The sequence below is a fragment of the Podarcis erhardii genome (genome assembly GCF_964252035.2).
Source record: "Podarcis erhardii genome assembly, chromosome: 2".
Taxonomy (NCBI): domain Eukaryota; kingdom Metazoa; phylum Chordata; class Lepidosauria; order Squamata; family Lacertidae; genus Podarcis; species Podarcis erhardii.
This window is the reverse complement of record NC_138498.1, coordinates 8,398,821-8,415,642: the sequence shown is the minus strand read 5'-3', so window position 1 is coordinate 8,415,642 and position 16,822 is coordinate 8,398,821. Positions and strand designations below refer to the sequence as shown.

The 16,822-nt window shown below is 46.2% G+C and overlaps 1 protein-coding gene and 1 long non-coding RNA gene across 4 annotated transcripts in view; one reads left to right on the top strand and one right to left on the bottom strand.

The window, feature by feature from the left end:
• Window positions 1-16,822, top strand: part of LOC309332454 — a 53,574-nt gene that overhangs the window by 14,883 nt on the left and 21,869 nt on the right. The window lies entirely within an intron of this gene.
• AVIL (advillin) overlaps window positions 1-16,822 on the bottom strand; it is a 45,874-nt gene that overhangs the window by 12,590 nt on the left and 16,462 nt on the right. For all 3 annotated transcript variants that reach the window (XM_081844420.1, XM_081844418.1, XM_081844419.1), the window contains exons 5-13: window positions 15,172-15,280; window positions 14,946-15,056; window positions 12,309-12,514; window positions 11,279-11,357; window positions 9,160-9,258; window positions 7,859-8,012; window positions 6,653-6,753; window positions 3,801-3,938; window positions 1,630-1,788 (exon numbers count right to left, since the gene is read on the bottom strand). In XM_081844420.1, coding sequence (XP_081700546.1) covers window positions 1,630-1,788; window positions 3,801-3,938; window positions 6,653-6,753; window positions 7,859-8,012; window positions 9,160-9,258; window positions 11,279-11,357; window positions 12,309-12,514; window positions 14,946-15,056; window positions 15,172-15,280 — 1,156 coding nt within the window. The remainder of the gene's footprint in view (window positions 1-1,629; window positions 1,789-3,800; window positions 3,939-6,652; window positions 6,754-7,858; window positions 8,013-9,159; window positions 9,259-11,278; window positions 11,358-12,308; window positions 12,515-14,945; window positions 15,057-15,171; window positions 15,281-16,822) is intronic.

Sequence of the window (16,822 nt, the reverse complement as noted above, 5' to 3'; positions counted from 1 at the left end):
ATCATTAGCAGGGAAACCTCAGAACAAGTATTTAATCTTCTGCTACATCTGACACCTGCCTGGATCAAAGGATTTCATTTGTATAAATGGGATTCTTCATCACTGATTCTGCAGATACCAGCTGGTGACATATTTAGTCCTAATTCCCAGTTTGTGGAGGAAATGAAATGCCTTTCTAACCCATGATTCAGTTACTATCTGTAAAACCTGTAAAACTAATAAGAACAATATTCAGCAATGCTGGCTTAAAAATGCCTGATTGGATTTTTTTAAAAAAGGCTTAAGGAGGCACCTAAAAGAACAAATTGTGGACACCATCCAACTTTGAGGTGAAGAATATCTCAAGGCATGGATGCTACCCCACTAAAAGCCTAGTTCCAGGTACTCATTAAATGAATGTCTGGACCATATGATCCCCACGAGAGGGTAGCTACCCCAATTGGTGTCAACAGCAAAAAAATTGGTTAGCTGATCCTTATCCAGGTGTGAGATATATATATATATATATATATATATATATATGCAGGTTTTGGTGTGAAAATCCCGTGAAAATCTACGAAAATCTACCCGTGAAAATCTACCCGTGAAAAAAATCTACCCGTGAAAATCTACCCGTGAAAATCTACGAAAGCATATATATATATATATATATATATATATATATATATATATATATCACCCAGAGCAGAATAAAAAATATATTGGTCAGCCAGAGTGGCTGTAACACTAGAATTTGGAATATTTTGGCAATCTGGTAACGACAAGGAACAACAGAGGCAACAGCAGATGGAGTGGGGGAAGGGCAGGAAAGTCAGGACTCCCAAAACCGTGAGATCGTGGGAATCCCTATTCCAAAGCCATTGAAATCCAGTCTCCATTTGTTTTTTTCAACTTTCAGAAGATATTGCTTGTACAATGAGGACTATAATCTCTTTTTTTTTTTTCCTTTTTAAAGGAAAGGCGGGAGAAAGGGAAAAACACGAAAAGCCAAACCTGGTGCCTGATTCTGCATGGTTGACGTGATTTCTCGAGTATCTAGGACTTCCTGCCTCCCTCTTCCCTTTTTTTACAGCAGGGATGACAGAGACAAGTTTCCGTATTCATTCAAAGAAGGGAAGCTCCAACAAAGAATGAACTGTGTTGTCACTCTATGCCCTTCCCATCTTGGCTGCTGTAAGCGGCAAGAATAAGACCCAAGGACAGACTGTTCCACTGAGATGTCAGGGAACCTGCGTTCTGGTCTCCTCCTTCACTCCTGATTTTTGCCCCTCAAAATATACCAGAAGAGCAAAGAGTTTGTGTTCAGGGAGAATCTGGCTGTGACTCATAATGGCCTTGAGCAGGTACAGCAGAGATGGGGAACCTGTGGCCCTACAGGTCCCATCACCCCCAACCATTGGGCTCAGGATTATGGGATGTGAAAGAAGGGATGGGGAAACTGTGGTCCTACAGGTCCCATCACCCCCAACCATTGGGCTCAGGATTATGGGATCTGAAGTCCCAACAATATCTGGAGGGTCCCAGGTTCCTTGCTTCTAAGCTACAGCAATACGCTTAGCTGTAACAGGCCTGATGCCTGGGGAATTCAGTTTGTGATTTTCCATGGTGCTCCTTAATCCTCCTCCATACCTCAAAGAAGACAAGCTTGCCTTTGAAGATGGCCAAGAAGTGGCGCGGTTCTTTGCCCATGTTCAGCCGCACCTGCACAGGCTCCCCGTTGTACTGCTGATCCAGCTCCACTGCATGGTAGGCTGAAGCCGCAAGCTCGTCCACCGTGGCATGGCGTCCCTGTTGAGTACAGTAATGGAATTCACTGAAATTGAAAGTGCTTGTATGCATTGCTATGGGTTTAAATTTGATTGGTTGGTAACTGAATTCTATAGTGTTCTCTAGTGGTTCTCAGAGACATCACCTTGCCAACAAAGGTCCGTATAGTTAAAGCTATGGTTTTCCCAGTCGTGATGTATGGAAATGAGAGCTGGACCATAAAGAAGGCTGATCACCGAAGAATGGATGCTTTTGAATTATGGTGATGGAGGAGACTCTTGAGAGTCCCATGGACTGCAAGAAGATCAAACCATTCTGAAGGAAATGAGCCCTGAGTGCTCACTGGAAGGACAGATTGTGAAGCTGAGACTCCAATACTTTGGGCACCTCATGAGAAGAGAAGACTCCCTGGAAAAGACCCTGATGTTGGGAAAGATGGAGGGCACAAGGAGAAGGGGACGACAGAGGACGAGATGGTTGGACAGTGTTCTCGAAGCTACCAGCATGAGTTTGGCCAAACTGCGGGAGGCAGTGGAAGACAGGAGTGCCTGTCATGCTCTGGTCCATGGGGTCACGAAGAGTCGGACACGACTAAATGACTAAACAACAACAACAGCGGTTCTCATGTGATTAGTTAAGGTTGGTCACATGGGAGGGAAATAGTGAAGGAGAGACTTCATTTTATGGGAAGCAAGATGACTGTGTTTTAGAATCCACTGTGAACACTGCTCAGTTGAATAGAGTGTTAGAGTGCTACTTCTCTGCTTAAGAGAGCAGGTAAAATGGAGAAGGTAAATCTCTCATAGGAGCTGCGAGGCATGGCCTAACTGAGAGACAGAAGGCTGAGTGCTGAGCTCTGGAAAGACAAGAAAATACAGCTGATTGAAAGTTAGAAGAAGAGACTGTAATAATAATAATTTTTAAATTTATATCCTGCCCATCTTGCTGGGTTTCGCAAGCCACTCTGGGTGGCTTAAAATACAACAAAGCATCAAACATTAAAAAACAAAATATCCTATATGAGCAACAAACAAGCCAATAAATCAATAGAAAACAACAACAGCAATAATAATCAGTTTACAGTTATACCCAAATTAAAATAACTGCCAACCCCAACTAAACATTTAACCAACATCAACCTGACCAAAACAAAAAAGGAACCAAAATTAGAACCGTTTAAAACATTTTAAAACCTTTTAGCCAGTTGCCCCAACCCAAGAGTTGTTCCAGCAATGTCCCTCCAGCCTCCCAGGAGCCTCTTTTAGGAAGGACACAAAGTGGCTTCAAATCAGTGTGAAGTTAAATAGAAATATGCATCCATGAATACAAGGGAATAATACAAAAATGAAATTAAAACAACGGCCACAATGTAAAAAATAAATAAATGTAGGCCCATGCTTGGATGAGCATGCAACTGTAAATATTATGTTTTAATTCATCTACAATTAACAGTTTCTGCAAGTAAAGTTTTTGAATGTTAGAGTCTGGACATTGGTTTAATTTCCAAAGAAGGGTGTCAGTCATATATATGATTTGACCTTCTTAGCTGCGCTTTCACTACCCATATATTCAACAGCCCCTGAAGCACAGGGAGATCTAGCATGCGGTGAGTATAGCTGCACATTACAGCCACACTGAGTGAGGGTCTCCAATGTAGGCTCTCATCAGCCATATTGGATTTAAGAGACTTAAGTACAAATCCCCACGGAGCCCTGAAAGTTATTGGGCAACTCTTAGCCAGTCAACCTCTCTCAGTCTCATCCATCCAAAAGGGTTGTGTCCTGGGGGTAACACAAGTAAAATCTATGCATGTCAAGCTTTATGGTGGGACGGAGCAGAGCGCAGGGACTGTGTGCACCACATGCAGTTTGTGTACCAGCCAATTTCCCTAACCATAGTTTACAGCCACCATTACCTGTACACCATGGGCAATTGAAAGGAACATTTGGTAGCAGCACCTAAGACTTCTGAAGCCAACTCCTTTGGGAAGTCAACAGAAACAGGGCCTTCCTCATCTGAAGCTGTTCACTTACCTGCCAAATGTACAAGATGTAATGGGGTTTCCTGTTGACCTCATAGGTGTACAGGACTAAGTAGCAGTCTCCGCCGTAGAAGAATCCATGCCATCGATGGTCCACTGGCACCAGCTCCAGGTTCTCAACCCTCCAGACCTAGAGATAACAAAACAGAGGGTGGAACTAGATGTTATCTCAGCAAATGTGCAGTCATAACCTAGGTTAATCAACCTATTTCTGGCCCATGTTTGGGCATTTATCTGCTTTTTAAAAAAGAAAACTGCACGAAAATTCATATTGCAGCACGCATTTTATCAAAGACGATAGATTCAAATACACATAATAAAAATGATTAGTGACGGTGGCAGGCAAAAGTGCATAGAATTAGGGAGGAAACGCTTGCGACAATATGGACAACAGTAAAAGCGGCATACAAAAAATTATTTATTGGGAGAAATTTGCACTAAAATGCTGATGAATTTTCATGAGTTTTTTTTTTAAAAAATGCAAATTGCTGCATTAAATGTGAGGAACTGAATTTAAGACTGGAAAAAAGGGAAGCCCAGAGAACCACAACTGACAGATCCTTTCATTGCTACCTTAACACTTGTTCTGCTGAGATTAATTGAAATGTAGGGCAAGGGGACTCATACAGGGTTAGACTGGCAGGTGAGCAGGTAGAAGCAACACATTATCCCTCTGGTGCTGGCACATCACTGATCTCCCCCCCCCCCAAAAAAAAAAAACATCCTCAGGGCTGCTTTTCCAGCCAGGCTCGCTCCTAGTTTCACAAGCTGACATGGCAGTGGGCAGTGGCAGTGGGGGAATTAAAAATAGCTGACAGTGGCACTTGCAAAGCAGAATCAGTGAGCAGGGATAAGGATAAGCACCTCTTCTTCTGCCCACCAATTCTTACCAAAAACACTGGACAAGTTAAGCGCAGGATTGGGATCCCTGTGTTTCCTTCGTTACATCTACTGCTGCACGCAAAGATACTTTTGAGCAAGCATACTGTAAATTTCGGGTGGCGCTGTGGTCTAAACCACAGAGCCTAGGACTTGCCGATCAGAAGGGTGGCAGTTCGAATCCCTGCGATGGGGTGAGCTCCCGTTGCTCAGTCCCTGCTCCTGCCAACCTAGCAGTTCGAAAGCACGTCAAAGTGCAAGTAGATAAACAGGTACCGCTCTGGCGGGAAGGTAAACGGCGTTTCCATGCACTGCTCTGGTTCTCCAGAAGCGTCTTAGTCATGCTGGCCACATGACCCAGAAGCTGTATGCCGGCTCCCTTGGCCAATAAAGCAAGATGAGCGCCGCAACCCCAGAGTCGGCCACAACTGGACCTAATGGTCAGGGGTCCCTTTGCCTTTACCTTTTACTGTAGATTTCACACTTCCAACATCTCAGCTCTTGTGACTTGTGAATGAACACAAAATAAATTCCAAGGAACATCAACTCCTAAGAGCTAAACAATCACATTCTGTACCCTGATTATATGGTGCCAATTAAGACAACAATGCAGTTTTTCCTACTCTGATCATTTCTGGCTTCATTGAAATTGCCTTTTCCTGCCACGAAATGGCAGTTATTATTTATTTTAAAAAACCTTTTGTAGAAACTTGGGGGAAGGGTGCAAAAGCAATATGGTAGAAACATTACAGATGAATGCTATTCGCATTCCTAAACAGCAAGTTTTCAGCAGTTTGTTGCTAATGGCTTCTAAGGCTTTGCAAATCCCCTCCCCTCTGGTTGCTAAGCCTTAGGCTGCCAGACCCCTCTGTGTGACATCACAGCAGCTAAGCCAGGCATAGGCAAACTCCGGCCCTCCAGATGTTTGGGACTACAATTCCCATCATCCTTAGCTAACAGGACCACTGGTCAGGGATGATGGGAATTGTAGTCCCAAACATCTGGAGGGCCGGAGTTTGCCTATGCCTGCGCTAAGCCAATGGCAGCCAAGGTGACTGTGACTCGCCCAACCTCACTTCCAGTATCAGAGTGCCACAATCATTCACTACTGGAGCATATCAATCACCTCTGTGCTAGGATGTTATTTTGGAAATATAAAAGAAGAGAAAAATAGTGTATGCAAATGTGGGGCACTTGTACAGTGGTACCTCGGGTTACAAACACCTTGGGTTCAAACTCCGCTAACCCAGAGGTAGTACCTCGGGTTACAAACTTTGCCCCAGGATGAGAACGAAAATCTCATGCCGGTGGCACGGCGGCAGCAGGAGGCCCCATTAGCGAAAGCGCGCCTCAGGTTAAGAACAGTTGTGAGTTAAGAATGGACCTCCGGGATATTTGTAGAATAAATTGGAAAGAAATTCTTCCAATTTTTCTTCTTCTTCCAATTTTTCTTCTTATTTTTTCTTTTTCTTTTCTTCCTTTTTTCTTTTTTGTTCGTTTTTATATATGTGCACTTATCTGAAAAATATATGTATGCATGTATTTGTATGTATTTTGCTTGCATTTTGTGATAATTATGTTAAATAAAATTTAATTAATAATAAAAAATGGCCCTCTGGAATGAATTAAATTTGTAACCTGAGGTACCAAGAGGCAGTGTGGTGTAGTGGTTAAGAGTGGCGGACTCGTAATCTGGTGAACCGGGTTCGCTTCCCCGCTCCTCCACATGCAGCTGCTGGGTGACCTCGGGCCAGTCACACTTCTCTGAAGTCTCTCAGCCCCACTCACCTCACAGAGTGTTTGTTGTGGGGGAGGAAGGGAAAGGAGAATGTTAGCCGCTTTGAGACTCCTTTGGGTAGTGATAAAGCGGGATACCAAATCCAAACTCTTCTTCTTCCACCGTACTCACTAGAGAGCCAACAAGAAATCGAGCTTCCATTCTGGGATTGGGCTCATAACTCTTACCTCCACTTTTCCTTCCCCGCTATCTACCATTCTCTCCTGGGCTGCCAACTCTGGTCGGGCGTGCAAGAGGGTGGCATCAAATTTCTCTTGGGCGACCTTAGCTGGAAAGGAAACATCTGTCAAAGGGAGGAAGCAGCTGGCATCCATCAGAGCGAGGTTTTGCCAAGTGGAGTGCATGATCCCTTGGGCCTGGAGACAAGTACAAGGGTCGCAACAAGGCTAGGAGAAATTGCAACCTCTTGGCCAAAATTGCTGAAAACCTAAAGATGCTAATCATAATAATAATGATGATATTAATTTGTTATTTATACTCTGCCCATCCGGCTGGGTTTCCCCAGCCACCCTGGGCGTTTCCCAACAGAACATTAAAAACACGATAAAAGATCAAACATTAAAAACTTCCCTAAGCAGGGCTGCTTTCAAATCTCTTCTAAAAGTCAGATAGTTGTTTATTTCCTGGACATCTGATGGGAGGGTGTTCCTCAGGGTGGGCGCCACTACCCAGAAGGCCCTCTGCCTGGTTCCCTGTAACCTCACTTCTCACAGTCAGGGAACTGCCAGAAGGCCCTCAAAGCTGGACCTCAATGTCCAGGCAGAACGATGGGGGTGGAGACGCTCCTTCAGGTATACAGGGCCAAGGCCATTTAGGGCAGGCTTCCTCAAACTTGGCCCTCCAGATGTTGTTGGCCTACAATTCCCACGATCCCTAGATAGCAGGACCAGTGGTCAGGGATGATGGGAACTGTGTCTCAAAACATCTGGAGGGCCAAGTTTGAGGGAGCCTGGTTTAGGGCTTTAAAGGTCAGCACCAACACTTTGAATTGTGCTTGGAAACGTACTGGGAGCCAATGTAGGTCTTTCAGGCCCAGTCACCACTCTAGCTTCCGCATTCTGGATTAATTGTATTTTCTGGGTCACCTTCAAAGCTAGCCCCACGTAGAGCACATTGCAGTAGTCCAAGCGGAAGATAACTAGAGCATGCACCACTCTGGCAAGGCAGTCGGTGGGCAGGAAGGGTCTCAGCCTGCGTACCAGATGGAGCTGGTAGACAGCTCCCCTGGACACAGAATTGACCTGCACCTCCAGACAATGGTAACTGGGAATGCAAACCAGAATTGGCCTGAACCAGGGATGAAGAGGGAGGTGTCTATGCAGCTCCTTGCCAATTGCCCAAAGGATCCGAGGCATGTCTCTGCACATCCTTACCAATTTTGCCAACGTTGTAGGTTCTTCCTAGCCCCACAGTCTGGTCCTGGACTGTCCATTTCTGGAACATCTGCTTGAACATGGCTGACTCTGCCCCGTCATGAACCGTCTCCAGGTTAGTGCTTGGAGGGTAGCCTTTCATCTGAACAAATTCCTGTAACAAGCAAGGAAGGAAGGATAGGCTTTGGGTCCTGCCTCTAGCGCAGGTTTCCTCTGCAGTTTTCAGCATGTTGCTACTGAAAGAAAGCCCGTGTGGTGTTGGACTCGGAACTGGGAGGTAAAGGTAAAGGTAAAGGTAAAGGGACCCCTGACCATTAGGTCCAGTCGTGACCGACTCTGGGGTTGCGGCGCTCATCTCGCTTTATTGGCCAAGAGAGCCGGCGTACAGCTTCTGGATCATGTGGCCAGCATGACTAAGCCGCTTCTGGTGAACCAGAGCAGCGCACAGAAACGCCGTTTACCTTCCCGCTGGAGCGGTACCTATTTATCTACTTGCACTTTGATGTGCTTTCGAACTGCTAGGTTGGCAGGAGCAGGGACCGAGCAACGGGGGCTCACCTCATCACGGGGATTTGAACTGCCAACCTTCTGATTGGCAAGTCCTAAGCTCTGTGGTTTAACCCACAGCGCCACCCGCGTCCCCAGGAACTGGGAGACCAGGCTCCAAATCCCCAGTCACCATCTCTCAGCCTAATTCATCTCCTCACAGTGTTGTTGTGAGGATAAAATTGGGAGCGAGAGAAGCACCCGTGCCACACTGAATTCCTTGGACATAAATGTAAAGGTGGGGACATAAAAGTGAAAAATAGATTTACAGCAGGGACAGTGAAACTCAGGACTGCCCGCTAAATGTGCTTCTACAGCTTATTAAAAACTGAGCTTGGGGGAAGAATAACAATCCCAGTAAATCTTCCGTTTCTGCCAACAGGCCTGAAATAAGCCACAGCAACTGCAGTCAGGCTGTGTGTTTTATAGTGGTTTGACAACCATGTTAAGCAATTACTGGCAGCAGCAAGAGGAGGGGGCAGCTGGAAGGGAAGTTAGCGCACCCTAACAAAAGCTCCTTAAAGGCATCTTCCACATATCCTCCGAAAGGCTAAATAAGGATAGTGACAAATACTAGAAAACAGAGGCAGTCCCTGGTAAATTGGAACATGCAAAACTGGTTCACCTTCCAACCTTGCGTTTTTAAAAAGAATTTTATATACACATCTTTCTGTCTCTGCATTTCCCATCTGCAGACAACTGGGGCATTTAAAATTATAACAAAATTGCAGCTTAGCTGAATTCTCGTGCCATACCAAGGCCTTAGACATGGCTGTTTGCTTCTCCATCTTAGAGGCTCCTTTGCCTTTCCAGACGTAGATTTTCATCCCGCCGTGATCCAGAATGTAGCAGTCCTAAGGCACAAATGAGAAGTTTATGATTAGCACAGGAAGAATTTCTCGCAGCTCCTCGATTGGTTTCGTGTGTTTCTGTGTAAAATGGGCGAAAACTATAAATCCTTGGTTCCCCACCCACCTCTTACGTAAACAGGCAAGAGGAATGTCTCAACCTGAGGCTGATGACAGGGGAAGAGAATCGAGACAAGATTTTAAAAAAAAAAATGTTGGGAGAGGCAATCTTATGCTTCTGACAATGGCCACCAGCTGCCACTCTAGACCAGCTGTCTCAGGTTGCTGGCTAGTCAATTCACATGTGGCTTCTGAATGCCAGCCACGTCTTATGGCCAGCAGGAGGGGAAAGTAGAAGAAACACATGTGGCAGATTTACATGTTGTCTGATAGTAGAGCAGGCATGTCCAAAGCCTGTTTGGTCGGTCAGTTTATTTCCTGGGGTTGGTTTATTTCCTGGGGTAAAATCCTAAAAAAAGCTAAACAAATCACAAATCCAATCCTAAAAAAAGCAACAACAAGTTTGGGGTAAAATCATAAAAAGTTCAACAACTTCAATCTTAAAAAAAAGGTCAACAACTTTGGTCGGCCCTCACGGCCCTTCACTTCATCAAATCTGGCCCTCTTTGGTAGTAGAGTATACTGGGGCTGTGCACACACTATGAAAGCACACTCAAAAGACATTCTTTCTGTTAATTCTGGGCACTGCAGTTTACAAATGGCAATTTCCAGCAATCATTAATGAACTACAGTGGCCAGAATTCTTTGAGGGAAAGAATTGTGGTGTGTGAGAGCCATTTATGGGTTTCAGGAAATGTTTCCAAGAACATGTACAGTGGTGCCTCGCAAGACGAAATTAATCCGTTCCGTGAGGCTCTTCGTATAGCGGTTTTTTCGTCTTGCGAAGCAAGCCCATTGACAGCTTAGCGGATTAGCGCTATTAGCAGTTTAGCAGCTTTTAGCGGATCAGCTGATAAGCGGCTTAGGGCTTAGGAAAAGGGGGGGAAAAGGGAAAAAACCCTGCAGGAACTCGCAAGACATTTTCGTCTTGCGAAGCAAGCCCATAGGGAAATTCGTTTTGCGAAGCGCCTCCAAAACAGAAAACCCTTTCGTCTAGTGGGTTTTCCATCTTGCGAGGCGTTCGTCTTGCGGGGCACCACTGTACTCAGCATTGAGTACAGGCAGCTCCCATTTTGCACACATTCAAGGCATGTGTGACCGCTGACACTCACACTGTTTTCGGTCCTGGAAGGTGCAGGGGCAGGGACAGGATGGGGCAGGCGTATGCGCAACCCACCAATGACCTGGAACGCAACCCATGCGTGAATGGGAAGTTGCCTGTACAAGGTTGCAACCACAAGTGATTTATTCCATAGAATTACAGCAATCTCAGTGTAAACGGTTTGTGGATTGCAGCTGCTAGGGGTGCAAAGAGGCAGCGATTTCTCTTCCATCCTGAGTTTATTGCGACCAGCACTGTTTCAGTTGGGCTACAGCTTGGCTTCTGCTATAACCTACATTGCTTAACCAAATTAATTTCAGTGGAAGGGAAATACAGAAAACAACACAGTTGTTTATGTAATGTTTGCAGGCTAAAAAAACCTGCAGCGAAACCACTCGTTTTTGCTTGCATGGTTTCTGTTCCTAACCTCCAAGGAACACATGAATCAAAGCAATTTCCATTTCTGTTTCTGATTTCTCAAACACCCCTAACAGCTACAGGCTCGGTTTTTAACATGGGCATTAGAAGAAGAAGAGTTTGGATTTGATATCCCACTTTATCACTACCAGAAGGAGTCTCAAAGTGGCTAACATTCTCCTTTCCCTTCCTCCCCCACAACAAACACTCTGTGAGGTGAGTGGGGCTGAGAGACTTCAGAGAACTGTGACCAGCCCAAGGTCACCCAGCAGCTGCATGTGGAGGAGCGGGGAAGCGAACCCGGTTCCCCAGATTATGAGACTACCGCTCTTAATCACCACACCACACTGAGGCCCCTGAAGAACCTGCACCCCATTTCGGACTTACGTCATGGCTCAGCATATCCTGCATGAGGGGCCGTTTGGCCTCTTCTGTGACTTGCATTTTCCCTTCGGAGTCCGAGACACTAGAAGAGAGACAAGAGGGAGGGAGGAAGAGAGATTTGTCTGCTCTTTCGCTTCTGCGTTCAACAGATTGGCCAACTCCCCCAAACATTTCCTCTAAAGTCCCCCTAAAATTTTCAAGTCCCTGTCCCTCCTCAAGTGAATTCATGTTTTCATGTTCATCATTCAATAGCTGTAATGCCAACTGATGGCACATATGTGAAGGACAGCCATCACATCAAATATCACACCTCCACATCACAATGCTTTTTCACACATTCTGCTGCAAATCATGGAATGGTCAAATCATTGAGTGATGAACATGTTTGCGTGAATCCACCCAAAGATTTGCCATCACCCAAGGGAACCATCACTTATTTGCTTCGGTCAACCAGATCACATCGAGACTATTACTATTCATAAATACTGATCTCAGTACCATGTTGAGGCTTTGCCTCTTCTTGTCGCTTCTGGGGGGGGGGGCTGCCCACCTCTTTCCTCCCCCCCTTCCTCTGTGCATGACCCCGCAGCTTCCAAAATGTCCCCTTATCCTAGCTCTGCTAGCAGGCAGGATTTTGAAAGCAAAAGGGGCAACCTTATTTTCCTTCTTTCAGTCTATTCTATAAGCACTAAATACCGTATTTTTCGCTCTATAAGACGCACCAGACCACAAGACACACCTAGTTTTTGGAGGAGGAAAACAAGAAAAAAAATGTTCTGAATCTCAGAAGCCAGAACAGCAAGAGGGATCGCTGTGCAGCGAAAGCAGCAATCCCTCTTACTGTTCTGGTTTCTGGGATAGCTGCGCAGCCTGCATTCGCTCCATAAGATGCACACACATTTCCCCTTACTTTTTAGGAGGGAAAAAGTGAGTCTTATAGAGCAAAAAATACAGTACCTCTTTCACTCCCCTGCTGCATCAGTGACAACTACCACTGAGCTTCGCATGCAAAAGGAAAGTCTTATTGACCTACCGATAGAGTGAGACGTTTGTCTTCCGCTGCTGGTCCACCACCTCATCAGGAATGGCAGGCTGGATTTCCTGCAACCTCTCCCCAAGCTCGTTCTCCATCACCTTCATCAAGTCTGGACTGGCTTCTTCCACCTCACCCTCCACCACCCCGATCTCAGCCCGGCCCCCACGCTCTCGGTCGCGGATATCTTTGGCCAGAAGCATCGCCTAAGGAGCACAGGAAACAGCCCATGACCAAATCAGACGACGTAGTCCATCTAACTCAGTCTTGCCCATGCTGGAGATGTCAGAGATTGAACTCAGGGGGCCTTCTGAAATGCACGGCCCTTCCACACTACTCATGTCTATACATGTAAACTTAGTTTTAGAAGTTTTAAACGCTCTGTGGCTCGGTTTACACCAGACTTTCCCAAACTCCAGCTGTTGTTGGACTACAACTCCCATCATCCTTAGCTACAGGACCAGTCAGGTCAGGGATGATGGGAGTTGTAGTCCAAGACCCAAGTCTGGGAAACCCTAGTTTACACTGTTGACTCTATAGGATCTAATCTGCACATGCAGTAGAATTGAGGAGTTGTTATTGTTGTCAGCAAATAATTACTATTATTCCTGGTGGAGTATAGGGTCAGGTTCAAGGTGCTGGTCTTGACCTTTAAAGCCCTTTGTGACTTAGGGCCCTCGTATTTATGGGACTGCCTCTCCTGGTATGCCCCGCAGAGGACCTTAAGGTCCATGAATGACCATAGTTTAGAGGTCCCAGGCCCTAAGGATGTCAGACTATCCTCCACCAGGGCCTTTTCAGTGATGGCTCCGACCTGGTGGAATGCTCTGTCCTGTGAGACTAGGGCCCTTCAGGATTTATCCCCCTTCCATTGGGCCTGTAAGACAGAGCTATTCTGCCTGAATTCAGCCTGATCTCTTCTTTCCCTTTTCTTTTCTTCCCTCCCCCTCCCCTTTTATGAAGATTACCTGTTCTGAGACCCCACAGCTAATTCTCCCCTGGCCTCCTCACTGGCCCAAGTAGGACAAATTCAGCCAGCTAGCCCTGGTGATTATCTAATGCTTATTAGCTGGATTTCCCCTAAATTGATTTCTGAATTTTGAATTTTATTGTTATTCATGTTTTTATACTGTATTTTATGCTGTTTTTACAATTAAGTGTTTTAGATTTGTTGCTAGCCGCCCTGAGCCTGGTTTTTGAACTGGGAAGGGCGGGGTATAAATAAAAATTTATTATTTATTAATACTATTCAAACTGAGCAGCCGACAACAAACAAATGCTGCCAGCCTTCTTCTTTTCCCTGCTCCTACTTTGCCTTCCTCTCAGCAAAGAAACTCTTAAAGCATCAAAAATAAATGTAAGCCTGCATGTTTTCCCTCCATGAGTACAGTAATTGCAGCTTGATGTTGATGGTGCGGACTATGGTGATCAGTAAAAGCTTTAGACCAGCCTTTCTCAACCTCTCTGTGGCTCGGTCTACACCAGAGTTTCCCAAACTTGGGTCTCCAGATGTTGCTGGACTACAGCTCCCATCATCCCTGGCTAACAGGACCAGTGGGCAGGGATGATGAGAGTTGTAGTCGAGAAACATCTGGAGAACCAAGGTTAAGAAGGTTGGATGGTTGGATGGTGGCTAACAGATTGAGGTTGAATCCTGACAAGATAGAAGTACTGTTTTGGGGGGACAGGAGATGGGCGGGTGTGGAGGATTCCCTGGTCCTGAATGGGGTAACTGTGCCCCTGAAGGACCAGGTGCACAGCCTGGGAGTCATTTTGGACTCACAGCTGTCCATGGACGCGCAGGTTAATTCTGTGTCCAGGGCAGCTGTTTACCAGCTCCATCTGGTAAGTAGGCTGAGACCCTATCTGCCTGCGGACTGCCTCGCCAGAGTGGTGCATGCTCTGGTTATCTCCCGCTTGGACTACTGCCATGCACTCTATGTGGGGCTACCTTTGAAGGTGACCCGGAAACTACAACTAATCCAGAATGCGGCCGCTAGACTGGTGATTGGGAGCGGCCGCAGAGACCACATAACACCGGTCTTGAAAGACATACATTGGCTCCCAGTATGTTTCCAAGCACAATTCAAATTGTTGGTGCTGACCTTTAAAGCCCTAAACAGCCTTGGTCCAGTATATCTGAAGAAGCGTCTCCACTCCCATCGTTCAGCCTGGACACTGAGGTCCAGTGTCGAGGGCCTTCTGGCGGTTCCCTCTTTGTGAGAAGCCAACTTACAGGGAACCAGGAAGAGGGCCTTCTCGGTAGTGGCGCCCTCCCTGTGGAACGCCCTCCCACCAGATGTCAAAGAGAACAACAACTACCAGACTTTTAGAAGACATCTGAAGGCAGCCCTGTTTAGGGAAGCTTTTAATGTTTGATGTATTACAGTATTTTAATATTTTTTTGGAAGCTGCCCAGAGTGGCTGGGGAAGCCCAGCCAGATGGGTGGGGTATAAATAAATTATTATTATTAGTAGTATTAGTATTATTAGTATTATTATTATTAAGACTGTTTTAGACTGTTAAAAAACAACACCTCCAAACCTGGTGTGCCCACTTTAACATGTAGTTTGGCCCTCAGTCATAACCTCAAGGAAGTATAAACTCAAGACAGCGCCTCCTGCTAGAGCTCACACCTTCATGCGCTCCTGCTTGTTGCTCTGTGGCCCATTCCATTGCACAATGACTTTGCCAAGGTCCAGTAGGAAAACGTCGCCGACGTTGAAGCTGTCCCAGCTCATCTCCACCTGCAAGTGTTGAAGGCAGGAGACAGGGGCAAGGAAGAGAGGGAAGCGGTGAGTTAGAGCAAGGCAACTAGAAGCTGCGGGCACTTTCAGATGGGGGGGGGCAGGGACAACTCACTTCTGCAGCTATCACATTCCTCTTGCCCTTGACGTGCAACAGACGCTTGACGTTGTAGACATTGGTCTCCACGTGGTTCAGCCCAGACGCAACACCCCCTTTCTTGTAGCTGTTTGGGGGAGAGGAGTGTGAGAACTGTGCAGGCTGGGTAACAACCTGCTCCAGAGAATTAGGAATGATCATTTGTGACTTCCGGCTACGGAAGAACTAGCAAATGATGAGCAGAGAAATATCCAACCAATGCTGTGGTAATCATTTCACTGTGGCTTCAGATTTTAATCAATCAGTTAGATGTATTGATTTTAAGTGTGTGTGTGTGTGTGTGTGTGTGTGTGTGTGAGAGAGAGAGAGAGAGAGAGAGAGAGAGAGAGAGAGAGAGATACAGTGGTACCTCGGTTTTCGAGCATCTTGGAAGCCGAACGTTTTGGTTTGCGAACACTGAAAACCTGGAAGTAAACGCTTCCATTTTCAAACGCACCATGCAAGTCGAACAGCTTCTGCTGAGTTTTTTTAATTTTCTCCATTGAATTTGCAGAGCGCCCTTTGCGCCTCTGTTTTCAAACGTTTTGGAAGCTGAACGGTCTTCTGGAATGTAGAGCCAGTGTGTTGTAGTGGTTAAGAGCGGTAGTCTCGTAATCTGGGGAACCAGGTTCGTGTCTCCGCTCCTCCACATGCAGCTGCTGGGTGACCTTGGGCCAGTCACACTTCTCTGAAGTCTCTCAGCCCCACTCACCTCACAGAGTGTTTGTTGTGGGGGAGGAAGGGAAAGGAGAATGTTTGCCGCTTTGAGACTCCTTAAAGGGAGTTAAAGGCGGGATATCAAATCCAAACTCCTCCTCCTCCTCTTCTTCTTCTTCTTCTTCTTCTTCTTCTTCTTCTTCTTCTTCTACGTTCGAAAACCGAGGTACCACTGTAACACCAATCAGAGATGCCATCTCGCCCTCAGAATTGTGGGTGCCCATCACCGTAATGAAGGCTCTTCCAAAAACACAACTCCGTGGGGAGGAGCTCAGATGTGGAGGCAGAGAGCCTCTTTCTCTGCATCTGAGCCCCCACAAAAAAAAATAAATCTGGAAAAAGATCCTTACCTGCTGGCTGCAGAGGATGCTTCTCTCTTGGATGCAGTGCACAGAGGCTGACTGGCTGCCTCTCTCTGGCTTTCCTCGTTGACTTTGTGGGTGCCTGGCCCCCACAGTTATATTATTGTGGGTGCCCAAGCACCCATGGCCCCCTGGAGTTGGCTCCTATGACCCCAATTAATCATGAGGTAAAGGTAAAGGGACCCCTGACCACTCGGTCCAGTCATGACCAACTCTGGGGTTGTGGCGCTCATCTCGCTTTATTGGCCAAGGGAGCCGGCGTACAGCTTCCGGGTCATGTTGCCAGCATGACTAAGCTGCTTCTGGCGAACCAGAGCAGCACACAGAAACACCGTTTACCTTCCCACCAGAGTGGTATCTATTTATCTACTCGCACTTTGATGTGCTTTCGATCTGCTAGGTTGGTCAATTAATCATACAACACGCTTAAAAACTTGGCTATTTTTAATATACTTATAAGAACCGTGGTTGCCGGGTGCCATCTTGGAAGACACAGGAGGGAACGTGCCTATGCCAAGACCGTGGCTTCTGTGACACATCCATGCAACATC